This window comes from Bufo gargarizans, chromosome 4, assembly GCF_014858855.1.
Source record: "Bufo gargarizans isolate SCDJY-AF-19 chromosome 4, ASM1485885v1, whole genome shotgun sequence".
Classification (NCBI taxonomy): Eukaryota; Metazoa; Chordata; class Amphibia; order Anura; family Bufonidae; genus Bufo; species Bufo gargarizans.
Window position 1 is genome coordinate 497,154,241 of NC_058083.1, and position 22,288 is coordinate 497,176,528.

At 44.9% G+C, this 22,288-nt stretch overlaps 1 protein-coding gene across 4 annotated transcripts in view; it reads right to left on the reverse strand.

The window, feature by feature from the left end:
• The window catches only part of PPM1B (protein phosphatase, Mg2+/Mn2+ dependent 1B), a 51,905-nt gene that overhangs the window by 19,092 nt on the left and 10,525 nt on the right, over positions 1 to 22,288 (reverse strand). For all 4 annotated transcript variants that reach the window (XM_044289275.1, XM_044289274.1, XM_044289272.1 and 1 more), the window contains exon 2: positions 5,519 to 6,378. In XM_044289275.1, coding sequence (XP_044145210.1) covers positions 5,519 to 6,364 — 846 coding nt within the window. In that variant the 5' untranslated portion in view covers positions 6,365 to 6,378. The remainder of the gene's footprint in view (positions 1 to 5,518; positions 6,379 to 22,288) is intronic.

The following is a 22,288-nucleotide window of genomic DNA, read 5'->3' on the forward strand; positions in this document are numbered from 1 at the left end:
AGATTCTGTGCGGGCGCAATGCGTTCATCTCACGCATTGCACCCGCGTGGAGTACTCTCTTGTGTGAAAGGGGCCTTACAGGAAAAGCGCAGCAGCAGAAAGGACACACCTCCTTTCTCCTTTGCGAGATTCAAACCCAGGACCCCTATACTGCAAGGCACCAATTGTAACCACAGCCACCGCGAGAGAGGAGCCTTTTAAAAAAAGCCACTTGTCACATGCCAATATTGGCAAGGTTTTCATTATTTTTTTATTCCCTCATTCAAGAGCTATAACCTTCTTATTGTTCAATCAACATAGCAGCATGAGGACTTATTTCATACAATGAATTGAGAAATGGTAAAAAATATCAGTAGGATTTAAAAAAAAAAAAAAAAGTCCACAATTTTTTTTTTTGTGAGTGGGTGTGTGTTCACTTTTACAGCATCCACAATACAAGAGAAAAAAAAAAAGGTATATTCTGAGGGTCAGTAAAATTAAAAGGAGGTTTTCTGAAATTTTTGAACGGATTAGGTCATCAGTAAATAATCAGTGGTGGTCCGACACATGGGACCCCCACCAATCAGTCGTTTGAGAATGCATTGGGGCTCGCAGTAGTGCTGCAGTCTTCTCTCTACAAACCAAGCACAGCGCCGTACATGGTATAGTGGCTGTGCTTGGAATTTGACTCAGCCCCATGTACTACAATGGGGCTGAGCCTCCCCTAGGCCATGTGACCGATGAATGTGTCGTCACATGGCCTACGGAAAGCAGGAGAAGACAGTGGCCACTACTGCAAGCGCCAATGCCTTGTCAAAAGGCCGAATGGCAGGGGTCCTGTTTATCGGACCCCCACTGATCAGATACTGATAATGTAGAGGATAGATTATCAGTAGAAATCTAGGAAAACCCTTTTATAGCAATTTATGGTTTTCTATGTGTCACACTACTTACAAAAATCAATAATGTATTTTTCTCGTCAGAGCTGCAGGAGGCCTTTTTTTTGCGGTGCGAGGTGTAATTACTGGTAACATTTCAGGGCACATATGACTTTGCTAACTTATTACCATAAATCTTTTGGTACAGGCAAAAAATTAAATAAAAAATAGGTTGCTTTTTTTGACGGTGTTCACCATGTTGAATAAATACCATGATTTAATATATTGGATATTTTTTGGGACGGTATGGACCACAGCATCAGTTAGGGTTAAACAGCTAGAATCAGTCATTTCCAATGACCAACTATCTGTGCAGAGGGGGCTGGCCAGCTCCATACACTGTAACCTGTGAGGTGGAGCTCCTCTGTGGGATCAGCCTGCAGGCCGTACAAGTGGCCGAAGAAGAGCTTCACTGAACCAGAGGCGTCTTGGGCCTGACTTCTCCTCTGCAGTGTACCATCTCCCTTTCTTCACATGCCCCATATTCTTTGATAGCCGATATTAACCAAACAGCACCAAAAGAAATCTTGTGCCTTCTGGTCTAACAGCACAGCACGTCCATACAGTATGCTGGCCTTAAACAGAATGCTCTTAAAACGGGGTTCTCTCACCAGTGGGAGGCCCAGCGATCCGACATTTAATCACACAATCTGTGGATAGATGACAAATGCCATTCGTGGGTTGAATATGACAGGCGACAGATCTGGTAGCACATTAAAATAATCCCACCTGCCCATATATCCTTTTTACACCCACTGATCCCTTCCAGCAATCCCATGGTCACCAGTACAGGCAAAAGCATTTAAAAGTAGGGCTGGGCTGGGCAGGTTCCTCCCTATATCCCTAACTTTTTGTGAGTATAGACCGGTAGTGCAGAGGTTTCTACACATCCATAGACAGGTAGTTCATTCACCGCTTTGGGACTTCTGAAAATAGAAAATGGAGGGCACATCTTGCATGCATAGCCACCTCTCTATTCAAGGCAATGGGACCGCCAGAAATGGCTGAGACAGTACTCTGCAATGTAAAGGTTTCTAACGACTGAGCGATCTGACCAAAAACACTCGCTCAATGTCTGTGAAATCGTGCGAACAAGTACAATCATCGGTTATTGTTAATGAAATGCATAATAGTTTCATTTAAATGCTCTACAACCATTAGCCATGTAGTCGCTGGTGCCTGTGATCGTAAGCGATTATATGCTCGTCTAAACCCACCTTTTACTTGTGACAATTAGCACTGTCACACCACTCATTCCAGTTTTAAAAAGTGGAGGTAGTTAGTGATGAAAATGAGTTTTACCTTACAGTAATCACTGCAACTTTAAGCAGTTGCAAAAATAAAAATAAAAATCTCTGAAAAGTGAAGTAACCCATTTAGGCAGAGGTGTCCCGTTTAGCCTTAATAAGCTCTTCAGAACATTATTAAAAGGGGTATTCTGGTTGGCACACGTTATCCCCTATCCACAGGATAGGGGATAACCTTAAAGAAGAACTCCCGCAAAAATGTTTATTTTCTGACCTGTTAAAAAAGTACATGTTGTAATCTGTAGTGAATGTAATAGTCTCATTGGTGACTGCGAGCTATCCCCTCGCTTCTGATCCTCAGCTATGTCATGTGACCAACTTTGATATCCAACTGACACGACAGGAGGTCAGTTACTTCTTTATTCATTCCTATAAGACGGACATTCAGGCTGCCATAGGAATACATAGAGAAACTGGCCTCCTGCCTGCACATAAGATGCTGTGTTTATTTGGAGAGTCAGATAGCTGGTCACGAGACAGCCGAGAAGCTGGTAAGAAAATTACACCATGCACCATTCTAGCAGGTCAGAGGATACATTTTTTTTTGCGAGAGTTCTTTTTAAGATCAGTGGGGGTCCTACTGCTGGGACAGCGACTGATCACGAGAACGGGGACCATGTACCCCCTGCAATGACCAGATGCACATGTTGGAGTTCCGGAGCCGTACTCTGCTATCTCCAACTCCCATAGAAATGAAAGGAGTGGCTGCGCACATGAGCGACTGGCTGCTCCAGTCATTTCAGGAGAGCTACAGGGGGCCTGCAGGGAGTACATGGGGCCCCTTCCTATGATCGTGGGAGCCCCAGTGGTAGGAGCCCCACAAAACTTAACAGGATAGGGGATAACTTGCACCAACAGGAATACCACATTCTAATCCGAAAGAGCAACATAATACAGGAATTGCACAGCTGGACACCACTGGATCCTATTCGTTATAATGGGATGTCAGGTTCCAGGTACATCAAAATCAAATCACAGCAGGTTTCTTTCATTGATTTTATTTGCAATAGATTGCGGCAGAAATTGTGCAAACGTTTTCGGCCGTGTCTGGCCTTCGTCAGGCACTGTGCCGCTGGAGGTAGAGGAGATGCTGATGGGGTGCAGAGATGGGGGCCTATGGCCGCCGAGACATGCATTGGTGCAGGTTCCAGGTACAAACACCAGAATTGATGCCGGACTGCATGGAGAGCTTTGTATGCCAACATTCGTGCCAGAAACCCAACTTGAATGGTATCCAACGGGCCTGGCGTCGCCCTGCTGTGCTGGGTATGGCAATTTGATAGTCATATCTTCTGCAAGCACCGCAGGTGTGGATTTACCCTAACTGGAGTAAAGTATCATCATTCAGTCAGTGACTGACTACTGATTAGTATACAACGCCTGCTGCTATCTATGGGCCCCTGCTCCTACTTTCACAACACACTTTTTTATTTATTTTTATTTCTTGTTCATTATTCTTTGGTCACCATGTTCTCAAACTTTTGCCTGCCGTGGGGCCGGGCAAACTTATCAGCAGAAAGGAGGGGATTAGTGGTATGCGGGCCGTAGACTTTCTATGAGCCTGTATACTGCTGAAGGGGCACAGCACTTAGATGATCTAAAGTAATTTAAGGACTCAGAAACCAAATCCATAAGGATACAAACAGGTTTTAATGCATGTTAAAAAAAAAAAAAAAAAAAAAAAAGTGCAATAGTCTTGACTAAACATTTTACAGTTTTATGTATACAGGTTCTATGTATGCAGGGCAGTGCGTCTCCATGGTTACAGATAGAGCCAGATGGAGTTTACACGGAGGAGCTGATTGTGCGAAAGCAAACATCTGCAATATCTGTCCCAGACTTACCCCAACGACTTCTCATTACTGGCCTAGGACTATGGGGGGGGGGGGGGGGGAATTTATTTTGACTGGTGCAAAAATCCCCTAAGCCATCGGGGAATGCATCTAATTTATAATGAGGCACAGGCCTAGTCACAAAAATAGGGGCACCCTCCTGCAGTCTGTGTGCCTAAAGAGAAATCTAGGATGGCTCAGAGCTGCTGTAGATTTATCTCTTCATTTGCGCCAGAAAACCGGCATAAATGGAGATACATATTTTATGGGACAGATGTCCATGCCTCCTTCCTACTCTTGCAACGCACTCTTTGGAGAAAGTGACGAGGGCGGCAAAAAATCCAAATTGTCGCAGTGAAAAAGTCAAGCACATAGTTTGCAACTTTTTAACGCCACTTTTCTGGTGCAAGGGAGATGATAAATCTCCCCACATATCCGGGTTTTGTCCGAGTCAGCGCATGTGTGAACACAGCAGTGAAAATCACATTGGGCCAATGCCTAAAGTACCGAGCCCGCCTGAGCACCCAGACAGTCATCTCCTCTGTAGTGTGAAAGCACCAGACGGGGAACATCTCCAGGCTGATGGCAACTTGAGTGACAGGGCAACACTAGCAAATCTCCAGACCGGACATACATGACGTTTTCTAGCTTATTGGCCCATGCTCTCGACCATCGCCCGTTTTGCTGTCTGCAAAACAGATACCGGCTGCGTGCGTTCCACATTTTACTGAATGGAGCATCCGGGCCATAATAGAAAAGTCCTAGGACATGTTACATATTTTTGCGAATGTCAACGGATGGACATACGGATGTGGACAACACAGTGTGCGGTCCACAACTTTTGCTGCCCCCTTGAAGTGAATTGGCCTGCAACTGACGTGCAAAAAATGCGGATTGGATGCGGAACACATTCGTGCACATGAGTCCTTTGTGTGAAAACAGTATTACAGACAGCAGGAGATGGGAAGGGTTTGTTTGCAGTCTGTAAGTATGGAAGCCCAGAGGTTTAAAGGGGTTTTCCAGGCTTTTAATATTGATGACCTATGACTAGGGATGAGCGAATAGGCTTCAGATGAAACATCCGAAGTAGATATGCATAAAACTTTGTTCTAATACTGTACAGAGCATGAAGTTATGTATGAGCTGAAGTTATTACTTTACAAAATCTCACGAGACTTCACAACTTCAGAAATTAATTTATAAAAAAAATATAAAAAATTTCCCGAACCAGGTACGTACCACTTGGAACCGAACCAGAGTCCGGGAAATGTTTTTTTTTTTTTACAGCGGAAGTGACAGCTGGATGTAAATGAAGCTCTCCCCTCCTCTGACAAGCAGGCAGTTATGGGGAACAACCAGTTCATTCTCGATAACTACCTGCTGCGTCAGTCCATGTAAAGACAATTATTTGAGCTGTAAAAAATAAATAAAAATCTTTCTCAACACTTCGCTATTCACTTACCTTATGTAAACAGGTGTCCACTACAGAATTGCACACTTTCTCAAGGTCATCTGTTAGCTGGAGCCTATACTTGACAAATTCACAAAGCTCTTCATTACTCATGACATCCCAAATGCCGTCGCAAGCTAATATTATAAATTCGTCGTCTTCTGCTCGTACAATCTCATACACCTCAGGCTCGGGAGACACAAGCTGCTCAGTAGGGCCTTTGCCATCAACACATTTGTAGTCATAGTCCCCGAGGGCGCGAGAAACCGCTAATGATCCGTTGACGCGCTGGATCATGACGCTGCCTCCGGCATTTTGAATCCTTTCTTTCTCCCTTGGATTGCAAGGTTTGTGATCCTGTGTGGAAAAGCAAACTTGTCCGCTCCTGTACAACACAGACCTAGAATCCCCACAGTTGATGAAATACACATGGCACGGTGAAATAAGGATGGCCACCGCAGTAGAGCCGCTTCTGTCCATGCCATTCCTTAAATCAGCAAAGTTGCGCATATACTCGTCAATTTTTAAAAATCCAGTTCGAATGCCACTTTTAACATTTTCTACAGAGGGCTCCACGTTGGATCCTGACATTTCAGTTGCCCTGAAGTCGTCGTTATCTGTTATATGCTCTAGCAAGTGCGACGAGCAGTAATTTGCAACACGAGATCCAGCATGGCCGTCATAAACAGCAAAAAAGGACCAGTCTTCCAGGCCATGAGGGATGCCCACCACAGCCGTGTGAGCATCTTCCATTTCGACTCGCCAGCCCTGCATGCTGCTGAGTCCGTACTGCAAACCATTTCCAGCTCCATGAGCGTTGTGTTTCTCAGTTTTAGGTTTGTCCAAAAATGCCCCCATGATCAGTGATTAGCCTGCAGAGAAAAAGAAATAGGGAAAAACTCAATCATCGTAATAATGTCAGACTATGGTGACAAGACCACAAATCCAGCAAATATATTCCTCGAGCCCCCCCTCCCCCCGACACGAACACAGACAAGGCATTGAAGTTATCCAGGTTTAGAGGGGTTGTCCCACAAAAATTATTATTACTAGATCTTAAAGGAATTGTCTCACTTCAGCAAATGGCATTTATCATGTAGAGACAATTAATACAAAGGCACTTACTAATGTATTGTGATTGTCCATATTGCTTTCTTTGCTGGATTCATTTTTCCATCTAATTAAACACTGCTCGTGTCCATGGTTGCGACCACCCTACAATCCGTCAATGGTAGTTGTGCTTGCACAATATAGGAAAAAGGGCAGGCCTCTCTGGTGGGCAGGACCATGGGAATGCGCATAGTCCAGAATTTTTTCTATGGTGTGAAAGCACGGGCACCACTGCTGGATTGCAGGGTGGTTGTAACCATGGAAACGAGCAGTGTATAATGGGATGGAAAAATGAATCCAGCCAGCAAAGGAGGCAATATAGACAATCACAATACATTAGTAAGGGCCTTAATTGGGTATTAACTGGGTCTACATGATACATTCCATTTGCTGAAGTGAGACAACCCCTTTAATACTTTTGTAATTGCATGTAATTAAAAAACCTGCTCTTTGTTCTTTTTGTCCTGCTTACTGAGATGGCCGCACATGCTCAGTTTCATCCATGTAACTGCCTACTGAGCTGTGATAGGGAGACCATGGACACGCCCCCTGAGCTGCAGCAGAAAAGACACTCCCCTTGAGCTGTCAGCTCGATATAAATCTAACAGAGCAATGAATGAGGAGATCTCGGGATCCATGTGAGGTACAGGGCTGGTTCTAGCTAAGTTTTTACATTAGTCATGGGATAATCCCTTTAAGAAAATTGCGTAGCAGCATGAAACTGTATACAATAATAAAAAATAAAAAAAACACCACTAAGATGGAACCCCCACGAGTCCGGCAGCTGCGACATCACATACAACATTCATGTGACTGCAGTCACGTATTGTACATGTAGGGATCACTGTTGGCAGACAGCAATTGGCTGCAGTGGGCACCTGAATGATGTACGCGCCGTTCTCACAGCAGGCACCATAGAAGTGACAATGATGGAACAATGGGGGACTTAAAGGATATAAAGTACATGACAGTCTCTTTCTAACAAAGCTAGAACCAGGTCTGCACCTCACATGGATAGATGCATTTCAAGCTAGCAGCTCAGGAGGCGTGTTCTTTCTGCTGCAGCTTTCTCCCTGTAACTGCCACAGCTTGGAATAGCAGACAGGGCTGGTGATAGTTGAAGGATGGAGTTGTGAAGGTGCGACCGCTTAGGAGGTGGATGCACAAATTACTATACAGAGTACACACCAGGGGGAGCCAATATAATGAAGTAAAGATTATCTCACAACGGGAGCATCTTAGTACCAGAAAGTTATAAATATTTAAGAAATAAATATTTGTGGGGGCACAACCCATACAACCAGTAAGGGTTATTTTTTGTATACCTTTAGAAAGGTGCCCACTTATAAAAGGGACACTCATCAAAAATTATTTGTCACTTATTAACTCATATGTTCTACATATATACACAGACACAAAGTAAGTATGTATGTATGTATGTATGTATGTATGTATATGGTCCCAGCAAGTGGACCGAAACGTTGCATGGCACGCATGGGTGAATAAAAGGATCCCACTATTTTCACCTATTGGAAGTGCTGCAGTGTGTTTATTTGTATGTACAGCTATCTGAAAGGTTTTCTGAATATAATTTTATGTATTCTACTTCATATATAATTTCTAGGGCTGGACAATATTGACAAGAAAAAAAAAAAATCTTGATTGTCAATTTAAAGACAATAATAGATTTTAATCCAGATTTTTTTCTGCTGTTCAGCAGTTCCATAGATAATGAACGGGCGGCAGGTGCACATGCTCGACCAGCTATTAGGGTGGGGGAAGGGGACCTCATTCTCTGGAACAGCAGCTGTCCTAGCAGCATCTAAGGAGTGGTCTCACTTCAGCAAGTGGCATTTATCATATAGAGAAAGTTAATACAAGGCACTTACTAATGTATTGTGATTGTCCATTTTGCTTCCTTTCCTGGCTGGATTCATTTTTCCATCGCATTATATACTGCTAGTGTCCATGGTTACGACCACCCTGCAATCCAGCAGAGGTGGTCATGCTTGCACAATATAGGAATTGGCTCTGACCTATGGGCACTCCCAGGGTCCCAGCCACCAGAGAGGCCAGAGCTTATCTCAATATTGTGAAAGCACGACCACCGCTGCTAGATACCGGGTGGTTGTAACCATGGAAACGTGACAGTGTAATGTGACGGAAAAATCTATCCAGCCAGCAAAAGCAGCAATCATACATTAGTGTCTTGTATTAACTCTCTCTACATGATAAATGCCAGTTGCTGAAGTGAGACAACCCCTAAATAGCCAGTACCAGAGACCTTGGTGAACAAGAAAAAGTTATATTAAAAAAAAAAAAAAAAAAAAAAAAAGAAAGAGAAAGCCGTCATCACACTGCACTGGCACCGCTATGTCAAAGCCTTGCAGAAAGGAATGTGGTGCCCTCATGAGCACCCCAGACACTTCAAACAGCTGATCAATGGGGGTGTCAAGAGTCGGACCCACCGTTGTTCTAATATTGATGACCTGTCCTGAGGATTGGTAATCAATACCAGAAAACTGGACAACCCCTTTAATTAATTGCCTTTGTGAAACCAACTTGGAAATAGAGGCAGATTACAAATGTGAAACTAGAAAACATGACGAGGAGAATAAAAGTTAAACCGTACTTTTACCACAGGGGAATGTACCACGATTACACACAATGCAAAGTGGGCAGCTATACAACCCGCAGCAGAACAGGTCTGCTTGTAGTATAGACTGCATTCCTTACCATAAGAAGCTACTGTCGCCGTGTGATACTAACAAGTGAATGTCTGTTTGTATAATACTCTGCTAAGTACACTGAACTGCGGCATAGCCCCCATCAAGAATAAACGGCTGCCGGGGGAAAGTTGTCCAACAGTAAGCTAATGTGTGCGGCTACTTTTTGGCTAGGAGGTTTCACAGTGTTTTCTTTTATTTGCATTCAGCGTTGTCCAGGCTCCTGATATTGAGGACTTATTGGTCCGACACCCCGCACCTACTATGATCAGCCTTTCCTTGCAGCCTCTGGTGCTGGCAGTAGAACTTTGAACAGAGTCAGAAGCACCGCAGCTTGAGTCAAAGTGGTGGCTCTGCCTCTTGCTTCTGTGGGAGCGACCTGCAGTACCCCAGCACGGTCACTAAACTCTGAACGGAGCGGTGTTTCTGGTCTCGTTCAAACGTGCTACTTTCTGCACCGGAGGCTGAAAGGAACAGCAGTTTTTGGCAATGGTACGGGATGTCGGACCCCCACTGATTGGATATTACCTATCCTGAGTTTAGGTTATCAATATACGAAGTCTGGAAAGACGTTTATAGCATTTTCACAAGAGATGCTGTAAAAGTTTGTAGGTGTAAATCCCACCTGTCTTCAAAACAGAGGACCCCTGTTCTGCCTAGTAAGGCTATTTTCACACTCACGTTTGGTGCGTATCAGTCATGGATCCGCACCGATAATACAACCGCATGCATCCGTTCAGAACGGATCCGTTTGTATTATCTTTAACATAGCCAAGACTGATCCGTCTTGAACACCACTGAAAGTCAATGGAGGACAGATCAGTTTTGTATTGTGTCAGAGAAAACGGATCCGTCCCCATTGACTTACATTGTGTATCAGGACGGAGCAGTTCGGCTCAGTTTCATCAGACGGACAGCAAAACGCTGCAAGTAGCGTTTTGGTGTTAGTCTCCAAAGAGGAAAGGAGACGTGACGGAGACAAACTGAAGCATTCTGAACGGATCCGTTTTGGACCGCTTGTGAGAGCCCTGAAACGGATCTCACAAACGTTTTGTGCGGATCCGTCTTGTATCTGCAGACGGATTTACACCAATAATGCAAACGCTTGTATCCATTAATAACGGATCCGTTTGCATTATTCATTCAAAAAATAGTCTAAGTCAAAACGGCTCCGCATAGTCAGACGGACACCAAAATGCTGCAAGCTGCGTTTTAGTGACAGTCTAAAAAAAAAAAAACGCAGCCAAACTGATGCATTCTGAACGGATCCTTATCCATTCAGAATTTATTGGGGCTGAACTGATCTGTTTTGGGCCGCTTGCGAGAGCCCTGAAACAGATCTCACAAATTGACCCAGAAACGCCAGTGAATGGAGAGGTAGCCATGCATGGGCACAGCTCTCACCATTAATCACAGAAACTGTCGAAAACCAGCCAAGCCGTGACCCCCATAGAATGGCGCTGCACAGCCAGGGGATTATTTTTATTTTTCACAAGGTCACCAATATTGCCAGCAAGTTGTAGTACCGCCATTACTTTACAGCAAATGATAGGGAATTCCATCTCACCACGGAGCCTTATGTAATACATAAGCAAATAAAACGCTGCAAGGTTATGCATGCAACAAGCTTTGTCTGTCCAAAAACGGCCACTTATGCCGGGAATGGCCAGAAACCTGCCGGATCCCACTGGAGTCAATGAGGTCCAACAATAAATGGCAGCATCGCTGAACTCTGGCAGGCAGTTCCCTCACACGAGTGTGAACCTACCCCAATTGAGATTTTATAAAACTCTAGTTTATGTTTGGAAAAACTTTTAGGGAATAAAAAATAAATAAATAAATAAATAAATAAAAAATAAATACAATATATATATATATATATATATAAAAATGTACTAATGTGCAGTTTTTTTTTGCATAAACCAAGTCAAGATACAGATATTACACGTTTCATGCTTAATCGAGGTGGAATTCCCAATTCTTCAGCATCAGTTCACAATTGCAATAAACCAATCCTAGGATCAGTGACACTCCGGTGTGCCACAGCAAGGGAGAGGAGGATTCTTTAAGACATTATCACATAACCACAGTCCATGGCAGACACAGCATCTCCCTCTATCCTCAGACTGTACTTTATACCGCTGCTGGCTCAGATCCCGGCCAGTGACGGGTCCGTGCAGCTTTATTTATACATCAGCTGCATACACAAGGGGCTGGTACCAAGGACAAAAATAGCACCTCGCAGCTACTGAGTCACTTCTCCCATCCCAGTTAGATTGCTAGCCCTTGTGGCAAGGGACAACTCGTTTTAACTACTTATTTTTAATTGTGTGTGTTTACCATATGTAAGGTGTGGAGCTAACGGCAGGTGTTTTATACCATTATTATTTTATTCAAGAGGACCTGTCACCACCTCATGTAATAATTCTAGAGCATCTATTCATGAGACTATGTTGTGCCATTCTGCTATCACTACTAAAGGTAAAGGTCCAGCTGGGTGTTACCAGTTGGTACTGTGGGTCAGACTGTCTGGACACAAGCCACTGACAAAAGGAAATGTGTACAGTTCCAGGAGGAACAACACAGGAGCAGCAAGACACATTGCTCTAAAAAGAGTTCATCCAGAATTATTTTATGAGGGAAAGCATTTACTGAAACAGACGTGAAAGGGGAATTAGCAGAACACTTTAAAGGGAACCTGTCACCTGGATTTTGGGTATAGAGCTGAGGACATGGGTTGCTAGATGGCCACTAGCACATCCGCAATACCCAGTCCCCATAGCTCTGTGTGCTTTTATTGTGTATAAAAACCGATTTGATACATATGCAAATTAACCTGAGATGAGTCAGAGCTTGAAAATATGACTCTTCTCTGGTCACACAAGTAAGATATGACTCTTTTATGTTAATTTGCATATGTATCAAATCGTTTTTTTGACACAATAAAAGCACACAGAGCTATGGGGACTGGATATTGCGGATGTGCTAGTGGCCATCTAGCAACCAATGTCCTCAGCTCTATACACAAAATCCAGGTGACAGGTTCCCTTTAAATAGGACCTGTCCCCTCCCCTGACATGCCTGTTTTAATAGCTTCATGCGTTCCCCATGAAAAAACAATTCTGGAGCATCTATTCTTATGGCTGTATGTTGTACCATTCCTTTATTATTTCTACTAGAAGTTATGAATGAATTGCGAGCAGTCTGCAGTGAGGGTACAGAGGGGAGGTAACCAGTTGGGGAATTATTAAAAAGGGAATGCATGAAGCTATTAAAACAGACATGTCATGAGCGGTGAAAGGTCCTCTTTAAAGAAGAGCTGTTTTATACAGCCCAACAGGCTTTTATTAAAGGGGCATTCCAACAATCAGCACCTGTCCACAGGAGTCTAAAAGAAGGGCTGGTTTACCATGTGTACGCTGCTCCATCTGAAGTCTATGGCGCAGCCAAAGATAACTACTAGGCTTAAGCGAATCAACTTTCGGATCATAGATCCGAAGTCAATTCATTCAAATACTTAGATTTTAATGCAGTTTCCTTACAGCAAGCATGTCAAACTCAAAGGCTAACATGGGCCAAAAAAAATAAATTAAAGTTTATGTGGGCCGCATAAAAAAAAAAAAAACGCCTGGCCGTGCGGATCCGTCCAGACTTACAATGGAAGTCAATGGGGACGGATCCGTTTGAAGATGACACAATATGGCTCAATCTTCAAACGGATCCGTCCCCCATTGACTTTCAATGTAAAAGTCTGGACGGATCCGTTCAGGCTACTTTCACAGTTAGAATTTTTTTTACAATATAATGCAGACGGATCCGTTCTGAACGGATCCACCGTCTGCATTATATGAGCGGATCCGTCTCAGACGGATCCGCTCTGAACGCAAGTGTGAAAGTAGCCTTAGGGGCGAGAACCTGGGATCTTTCATCCCTTGTCCTATTCAGCTCTATCAGGGTGAATAGGAGTTCACACTGTCCCTACTGCTCTGTGCCTTGTGCACACAGCATCAGGGATGCTACCATGGCAACCAGGGCTTCTGTAGCGTCCTGGCTGCCATGGTAACTGATCAGAGGCCCAGGCTTACACAGCTGGGGCTCCGATCAGAAGCTGCCACTGCACCACCAATGAGGGGGAGGGGAGAGGTCCCTGTGGCCACTGCCACCAATGATTTCAATACTGGGGGGGTTGAGAGGGGCTGGCGCACTGTGCCACCAATGATTTTAATGGGATGGGGGGGTTGAGGGGGGGGGGGGGGCACACTGCACCACCAATGATAAATTACCCCTTTATACAGGAGGCGGGTACTGGCAGAACAGCAGTTAACCCCTCAGGTGCGGCACCTAAGGGGTTAACAGCCTCTGATGATCGCAGCTCCCTGTCAGCGGCAGGGTGCCGGCAATGCGATTCTGCTGCCGGCACCCGCCTCCTGTATTGTGTTAAACTACTTTCACTATCAGGCCACACAGAGCGGCGCCCAGCGATGTCTCAGCACTCACCATTAGTCCTGGGCGCTGCTCGTTCGACTGCAGTGCTCCATTACTGTCTCCTCTCCTGCTCCACATGCTGCTGATTACTATCGGAGCGATGGGAGGAGACATCAGCTTCACTAGTGGGCGTTCCTTCTTCCTGGCTGTAGCGCTGTCCAATCGCAGCGCAGGGAGAAGGAACGCCCACTAGTGAAGCTGATGTCTCCTCCCATCGCTCCGATAGTAAGCAGCATGTGGAGCAGGAGAGGAGACAGTAATGGGGCACTGCGGGCGAACGGAGCGGCACCCAGGACTAATGGTGAGTGCTGGGCGCGGCTCTGTATGGAAATAGTCCAATCATTGGTGGCGCAGTGCGCCCCCCCCCCCCCCCTATTCTCATTGGTGGCGCAGTGCGCCCGCCCCTCCTCCCCCCTCTATTCTCATTGGTGGCGCAGTGCGCCCGCCCCTCCTCCCCCCCCTCTCTTCTCATTGGTGGCAGCGGCAGCAGCACAGGGGGAGGGAGGACAGCTTCCTTCTCCCCGTGCTGCTGAGAGAACATGAGCGCGCCGATAGCAGCGCGCTCATGTTCAGAAATACTTGCCGGGCCGCAAAAATATTCATTGCGGGCCGCATGTTTGACACCCATGCCTTACAGCATTAAAACGTACTGGCTCCATGGAGCTATACGGGCTTTTGGTACTGGCCCAGTTCAGATTCCTATTTGAATATTTTTTTTCAATACACAGATTTGAATACAGTAGGAATAAACCGATGTCTTGTGCAACTTCAGGCGAGAAGAACTTTGGCTCCACAAAGCCAATACATTTTAATGCTGTAAAGAAACAGTGTTAAAGGGAGTCTGTCACCTCCATATGGCCATATACAGTGCTTACATGGCTCTGTAGCACACCTATACAGTATTGTAATGGTACCTTTGTTCTTTGGGGGGGGGGGGGGGGGCACCTACACACTGAACTCCTGGCCACCTACACACTGATTTTATTACCGATGACCTATCCTCTGACTAGTATACTCTAGACCATCGGTATCTGAACGGAGGGGGTCCGACACCCAGGACCCCCGCCGATCAGCTGTTCGAGAAGGCAGCGGTGCTTGCAGTAGCATTGTTGCCTTCTCTCAGCTTTTCCTAGGCCAGTGACACGTTTATCGGGGACATGGCCTCAGCCTCATAGAAGTGAATTGGGCTGAGTGCAACACCAAGCACAGCCACTATACCATGTACAGCACGGTGCTTCTCAAACTGTCCCGGGTGTCGGACCCCCACCAGACAGACACTGATTACCTGTCCTGAGGATATCATCAATATTAAAAATCTCAGAAAACCCCTTTAATATTTGTAATCCAAAGCCGGGAGTGGGATCGCAACACACAAGAGGTTCCAATTAATCAATTAAAGGGGTTGTTAGCACAAAAAACATTTATCACCTACCCAGAGCATAGGAGACAGACGTATGATTGCTGTACCGAGGGGTCCTATTTGTTCCACAGAGAATTAATGGAGTGGGCAGCCATCGTTTGTCGATAGATCACATGACCTGTGAATAGGTCATAAATGTTGTTTGTTGACCAAACCTTTCGCCATTTTTGTACTACTTCTGGATTGATTTTTTTTTTTATCTTATCTTTATTTTATTATTATTGCCATATACCCCAGAGTAACTGGGATTGTTTTTTTTTTTTTTTTTTTTGAATAGACACATAAAAAATGGATGATCGGTCAAAAGGCATACCGATTAAAAAAAAATAAAAAATAATAAAAACTTCAAAGCGAAGCAAACACTATGAACACATACAGCCATGTCAGAATAAATGCACCATGGTCTTCCATTGTAAAAAATAAATCTGTACAGCCTGCACTAAAGGAAATGCTTGTCACTGCCTATAAAACTATGTGGACAGGTCTGATCTTGACGTCCTGAACAGAAGACATATTTAGAAAGGCACAAAATACTAAAATTAGTCTCAGGCCCGTCAATCATCTTTAAATGACATCTATGTAATAGAATGTAAAATAAATCTTCCTACCGTGCACAGCAGGCACCGCGGAGGGGGGTTGCCCCAAAGCAATTTTATGGGGCACAGTAAACAGATACGGCAGAAAAGTGTGATCAACAGGGGATCACAGAATGAGGGGCCGACGGACTAGTCCCTGTTCCTGTATGTGTCCGTTTAGAGTAAATCAGAGTAAGGGCTCATGCACAAGACCGTATGTTTTTTCCGGTCTGCAAATCGCGGATCCCAGTAGAGCGCCTGCTGCCATTCTTTTCCTAAAGCACAAATGTCCTATCCTTGTCTGTTTTGGACATGTTCTCATTTTTTTGCAGGTTTGTGGAGCGGACTTGCAGATGCATACAACACTCGGGTGTGCTGTCTGCATCTTTTGCTGAACCAATGAGATTAATGTGTCCACAAACGATCCGAAAAAAAAACGCAGAACGGATGGGGACCAAAACCACAGTCGTGCACATGAGCCTTACATGGCAACATCTGCATGGAGCTGATGGGCCACATTTATCAAAGGTTGTACACCACAAAAGAGGTGTAAAATAAATTAGCAAATTATGGTGCACAAAATATTTGCACAGTAATTTGAGATTGTTTGCCCTTAGGTCCGGTTCAAATCAAGGTTTGTTTTTCCTTCTTCTGATCCATTAGAAGAACAGAGAAACGGATCCTGTATTCTAAGCATCAGTTAAGCCCATTTGGTATCCGTTTTAGCCATTTCTGTCTAAGATCGTTATTTCTTAGCATGAAAGCAGCGAGCCCGATGGATTTATTATAATTACGCCAGAAACTGACCAGCCCATCTTACTCCAGTGTACTTTCACTTAGGCTACTTTCACACAAGCGTTTTTGCAGGATCCGGCAGGGATCAGCAAAAACGCTTGTTATTGATAATAAACCCATCTGCATCCACTATGAACAGATCCGGTTGTATTATCTGTAACATAGCCAAGACTGATCCGTCATGAACTCTAATGTCAATGGGGGACGGATCAGTTTTCGATTGGGTCAGAGAAAACTGATCCGTCCCCATTGACTTGTATTGTGGGTCATGACGGATTCGTTTGGTCCGCATCCCAGGACGGAAAGAAAACCACAGCATGGTGCGGTTTGCTCTCCGGTATGAGAACGGAACGGAATGCATTTAGGAGCACTCCGTTCTGTTCAATTAAGTTTTGTCCTCATTGACAATGAATGGGGACAAAACTGAAGCGTTTCTTCCCCCCCCCCCCCCCCCGATATTGAGACCCTATGAAGGATCTCAATACCGAAAAAATAGAAACGCTAGTGTGAAAGTAGCCCAAGACCCGTGTATGAAACTCTGCTGCTCCTGCAGCTGACCAACAGGTCACCGCTGCAGTCAATCAGTGGCCTCCACAGAGGCACCCCATGCACTGCTGAGGCCAGTGACTGGCTGTAGAGGTAAGGACCAAAGCTCAGCGCACATAGAAGCATCTATTCATTTATGTTAGGCCATGTACAGGGAAAGCCTGGGTTTTTATATAACTGACATCCCATTTAAGACCTCTTTCACATCTCCATTAGGAGATCCGGCAGGCTGTTTCGGCACAGAGCAGCCTGACAGATCCTCTACCTCATTGCTAGATCCCTATTGACTACAATGAGGTCCGACAGTCATCAGGCAGCTTTCTAGCATAAATGTCAGGTTTCCACCAGACAAAAACCGCCACATGCAATTCTTTATATTTTTGTGTCCAGCTGACAGCCAGCATGTGCTCCGCTTCTCCTTAAAGGGGCCATCCCTCCATTTTCACCCCGGCAGCCCAGGGTTAGGACTCATCACAAAAAGCAATGTGATCTATAGGTGGCATGTTACAAAGCAGGGGGAGCTGAGCAGATTGAGTTCTGTGTAGCTTGTGAGAAAAGAATTAGCAAAACTTAATTTATACCTCTGCTTTTTCTGAACTTAAAACTGCCCCTGTGTACAGCCATCAGTCACCGAAAGCCATCTCTGGATGCGCGTTAAGGCCTCATACACATAGCCGTAGCCATTTTTTGCAGTCTGTAATATGGACAAGAATCATGGACTTTTTTTTGTGGGTGCCGTGAAACTGACATACGGATGCAAAAAAAATGCAGATCAGATGCAGACAAAAACAACGGTCATGTGCATGAGCCCTAATGGTCCTTTTACCCCGATGATTAGGAACAAACTAAACATTCAATAATGGTCTGATTGTGGGTGGAGATGAGGGCTGCATTTACACACAGAACAGAAATCGCCTCCGCTGTGTGGGGACGACCAATTGAGTGATTTATTGTCCCCATAGAAAGTCAGTATTCCTGGGCAGAAGATTGTCGCTTACAGACGGTACGATGATTTTTGGTGTGATCAGAATGACACCATCACCTGATGAACAAGTGTCTGGTGATCACCGGCACCTCCGCTTCTCCTGCTAAAAATAGGATACAACGCGAGAGTCTAACAAACGGAGAACCAGCCCAGAGATTTACTCATTCATTGCTGCAATTGTTCTGCTTGATTTATTTAAAGCTGGCAGCTCAGGGGGCATGTCCTTTCTGCTGCAGCTAGTGGCAGCGGAAGGACAGAACTGAGCACGTATGTCACCCTTAGTGAGCTTGACAGAAAGTTTACAAAAAGGGCAAACAGCAGGTGGCGCTGCTATACATATAAATTTCAGTGAAAAACCCAGTAATTACACTTTTTTTTATTAAATGCAAATAGAAAAGTATTCAGATGCAGGAGCTGGTCTGAAAAATACTTTTCTGCTACAGAAACTCTGTTTAAAGTCCCTGTTGTCTACATGCATGTCACTGCAGTCCGCCAATCAGCAGTGACATCAGCAGGCACGGCACATGACCACTGTTTGGCTGCAGTGGTGATAAACACATTACACAACTAGTCCAGCGGGAACTGGAAGCAGAGCAGAAGAGAGCTTGGCACTGGAACGCCAGAGTCCTCCTAAACCCCTTACTCTGTGCTTGCCCATATGAACAGGGGCTCCTAGTCTCAGAGAACCCCTCTGAAGAAAAGACTACTAATCTCTTTTGTATCCACTGTTGTGCTTGGCCAACAACAACAAAAAAATTTATCAAAAACCACGTGTAAGCCAAGCCTTGCAGTAATACCAAGACAGGCTGAGGACATTTGGCACCGACCGTACAACTTTCCCAGTGAAGGTATTAAATGGCCCAACACACAGATACACGTCCACACTAATGATCAGCGCCAGCCCTTGGGTTACATGCACCCACAGCGAAAAACAGCCGTGTGACAGATATAAGTGCAGTTAGGGCTGCAGCTATCGATTATTTTTGTATATTGTAATCAAGTAATCTATCAAGTACTCTAATAAGAAATAAACTAATAAAAAATAAAATAAAAAAGGTTTTCCTTTATAAAATGGCATAAGACCGCCTGTGCCATCATCAGACCCCAGTGCCATGAGCCCCTTCCCTCAATGCCATCAGCTTCTTCTACAAAAAGAAACTTGACTGAGGACCACTATGGGGGACACGTATTAAAGCTGGGGGCCATTATGTATACTGAGGGCACTGCAGGGGTTGGGATTTTATTAAATAATAATAAAAAAATGCATCCGTTTTTCATAACCAGTTTTAACAGTCATAAAAAAACGGATGCAAAATAGATGCACAAATGGCTGAAAAATGGCCGTGAAAAACTGACAGCGAGTCAGTTTTTAATGGCCATTATTTTTCCACTTTTGTATGCATGTTGCATTAGGGTAAATGCACACGTTCAGGATTTATGTGCAAACAATCTGCAGGTGTTCGTAGTCTATCCGCATCAATTGGTGCGGATTTACATGTGGATTACACTGTCACCATTGAAGTGAATGGAGAAAATCGGGACAGGTAAAATAAATTGACATGTTGCGGATTTTAAAACTCACACCGTAGGTCAAAATCAAAATTTCAAATTCTCACAGAATACAATGTACATGACCTACAGTGTGGATTCTCTGCGCACAATCCTGATCATGTGCATTTAGCTTTAGAGCTCCTAACCAGTGGGTGGTTGGGTGCTACACGTGGCTCGGCAGCTGTTGGACAGGTTTGGCCGACTGATCTCACGGGTACAGTAATTTTCTTGCTGAACACAATCTGACGAGTCTGAGAATACCTCAGAACACACAAGAAATTGTGGCTCTCAAGGCATCCACAACGTACTGTTCGCACTGTCGTTTTAATGTTTCTGTAACAGAACAGAAAAAAAGGAAGTTACAGCGCAGATGTGAACGTAGCCTTATAGACGGATTAGGATTGGCCACTGAGTGTAACATGATAAATAACCATGAGAGATGTGAAATATTCTCTGCACAGGTGCCAGAATTTCAGGAGACATAGTGTGGCGCCTTGGTGGCAGATCCAAAGCGCCACACCAGCTACATCACAGGTTCCTTCACAAACAAAATAGCCAGTTTACAGCAAAAGAACTTTACACACAGAATATACAACAATCTGCCTTTAATCTATGAGGAACCACTGAAAAACAGCCCCTCATTGGCGTCAATAGGAATCCATAATACAGTCAATATGGTACAGATTGTAACTAACGCAGCACGAGGCCACATGTGTATTAGCCCTATTAAATTATTATCTCCCAACTAGGCTACTTTCACGCTAGTTTTTTTTGCGTATCCGTCATGGATCTGCAAAAACGCTTCTGTTACAATAATACAACCGCATGCATCCATCACGAACGGATCCAGTTGTAGTAGGTCTTCCATAGCCATAACGGATCCGTCTTGAACACCATTGAAAGTCAATGGGGGACGGATCCATTTTCTATTGTGCCAGAGAAAACAGATCCATCCCCATTGACTTACATTGTGTGCGAGGACGGATCCATTTGGCTCAGTTTCGTCAAGCGGACAGCAAAACGCTGCAAGCAGCGTTTTGGTGTCGGCCTCCAGAGCAGAATGGAGACTGAACGGAGGCAAACTGATGCATTCTGAGAGGATTCTTTTCGATTCAGAGTGCATTGGGGCAAAACTGATCCGTTTTGGGCCGCTTGTGAGAGCCCTGAATGGATCTAACAAAAGGAAAGCTAAAACGCCAGTGTGAAAGTAGCCTTAGATTTAAGTCCCTTCCTTCTTGACAGCCAGAACAGTGCACCGTGCTGCTCTATTCTATCCAGGATAATTATGGAACCAACTGCTCTTTGGGCAACCAAATTTGTGATACATTGCTACACCACTCCAGTTTTGAAAAGTAGGACATAGGGTGTGGTAAGCCAGGCAAGCCTTTCTACTGGGATTGCCCCACCACAACATTCATGGTTTATCAACAGAATATGCCATAAATGTCCAATAGGTGTGGGTTCTGCTTGTAGATCAAGAACGAGGGAGGCATCATGAGTGCAAGTTAAACATGCATGGCGTCCTCTCCATTCACCGCTATGGGACTTCCAAAGCTAGCCAAGCGAGAGCATGCGCTAGTGAACGGAGAGCAAGAGAAGAAAACGCACGACATACGTGGTGTGCTGTCCATTTACTCTAGGTTACCATTCCTGAGATAGCAGCAGGTATCAGAGGTGGGACCTGCACCCATCAGACATTTACAGTATTTCCTATTGATACACCATAAACGTTCAGATGGTATACACTGCGGATTATGCACACAAAAAATGAACCGTAATCCAGTACCAGCAAGGTGATTACAAATCTCCCTTATACACAAACCCGCCGTGCGGATTTAGAAGTCTGAAGCATGTCAGTTGTTACATACTCAATACTGGTGGGACCAGCAGACCATCTAATGTAAGCGTGAGATTAGCGGTGGGCGGTATACGATATAAACTTATGCCACGATAAGGATTTTGTGCATATCACCGGACTGCGACCACGGAGCGGCAGTTCCGATCGGAGTCCCAGCAGTGCAATGCTGGGGCTCCGATCGGTTACCATGGCAGCCAGGACCCTACTGAAGTCCTGGCTGCCATGGTATGTCAGTGAGCAGCATTATACTCACGTGCGCCGTGGCCGCTCCTTCTCATAGGTCTGTGCTATAAGCATTAGCAATGCGCCGCACAGACAGAAGGAGCGCCCGTCGGCCACGGCGCACATGAGCTATAAGCATTAGCAATGCGCCACACGGACAGAAGGAGCGCCCGGCGGTCATGGCGCACGCGAGTATAATTCTGCTCACTGGTGGGGGGGGGGGAGACCCTGTGGCCACTGCCACCAATGAGTAATACTGGGGAGGGGGGCTGATCAGAGGCTGTCATGGTCAGCTCCCTGCTGTTGTGTGCACAAAAACACAGGGCAGCAGGTAGACTAATAGTACTATTCACCACTGAGGAAGGTGCAAGAGTGCACCGAAACGCGTTTGGGTTTTATACAATAATAGTACTTTGACTTTTCAAACGAAATAAGTCCATCCTAAAACATAAAAGCGAACTGTGTCCGCACTCCGCTGTCTAAATCGGTCAGCTGGTCGGACTAATAGA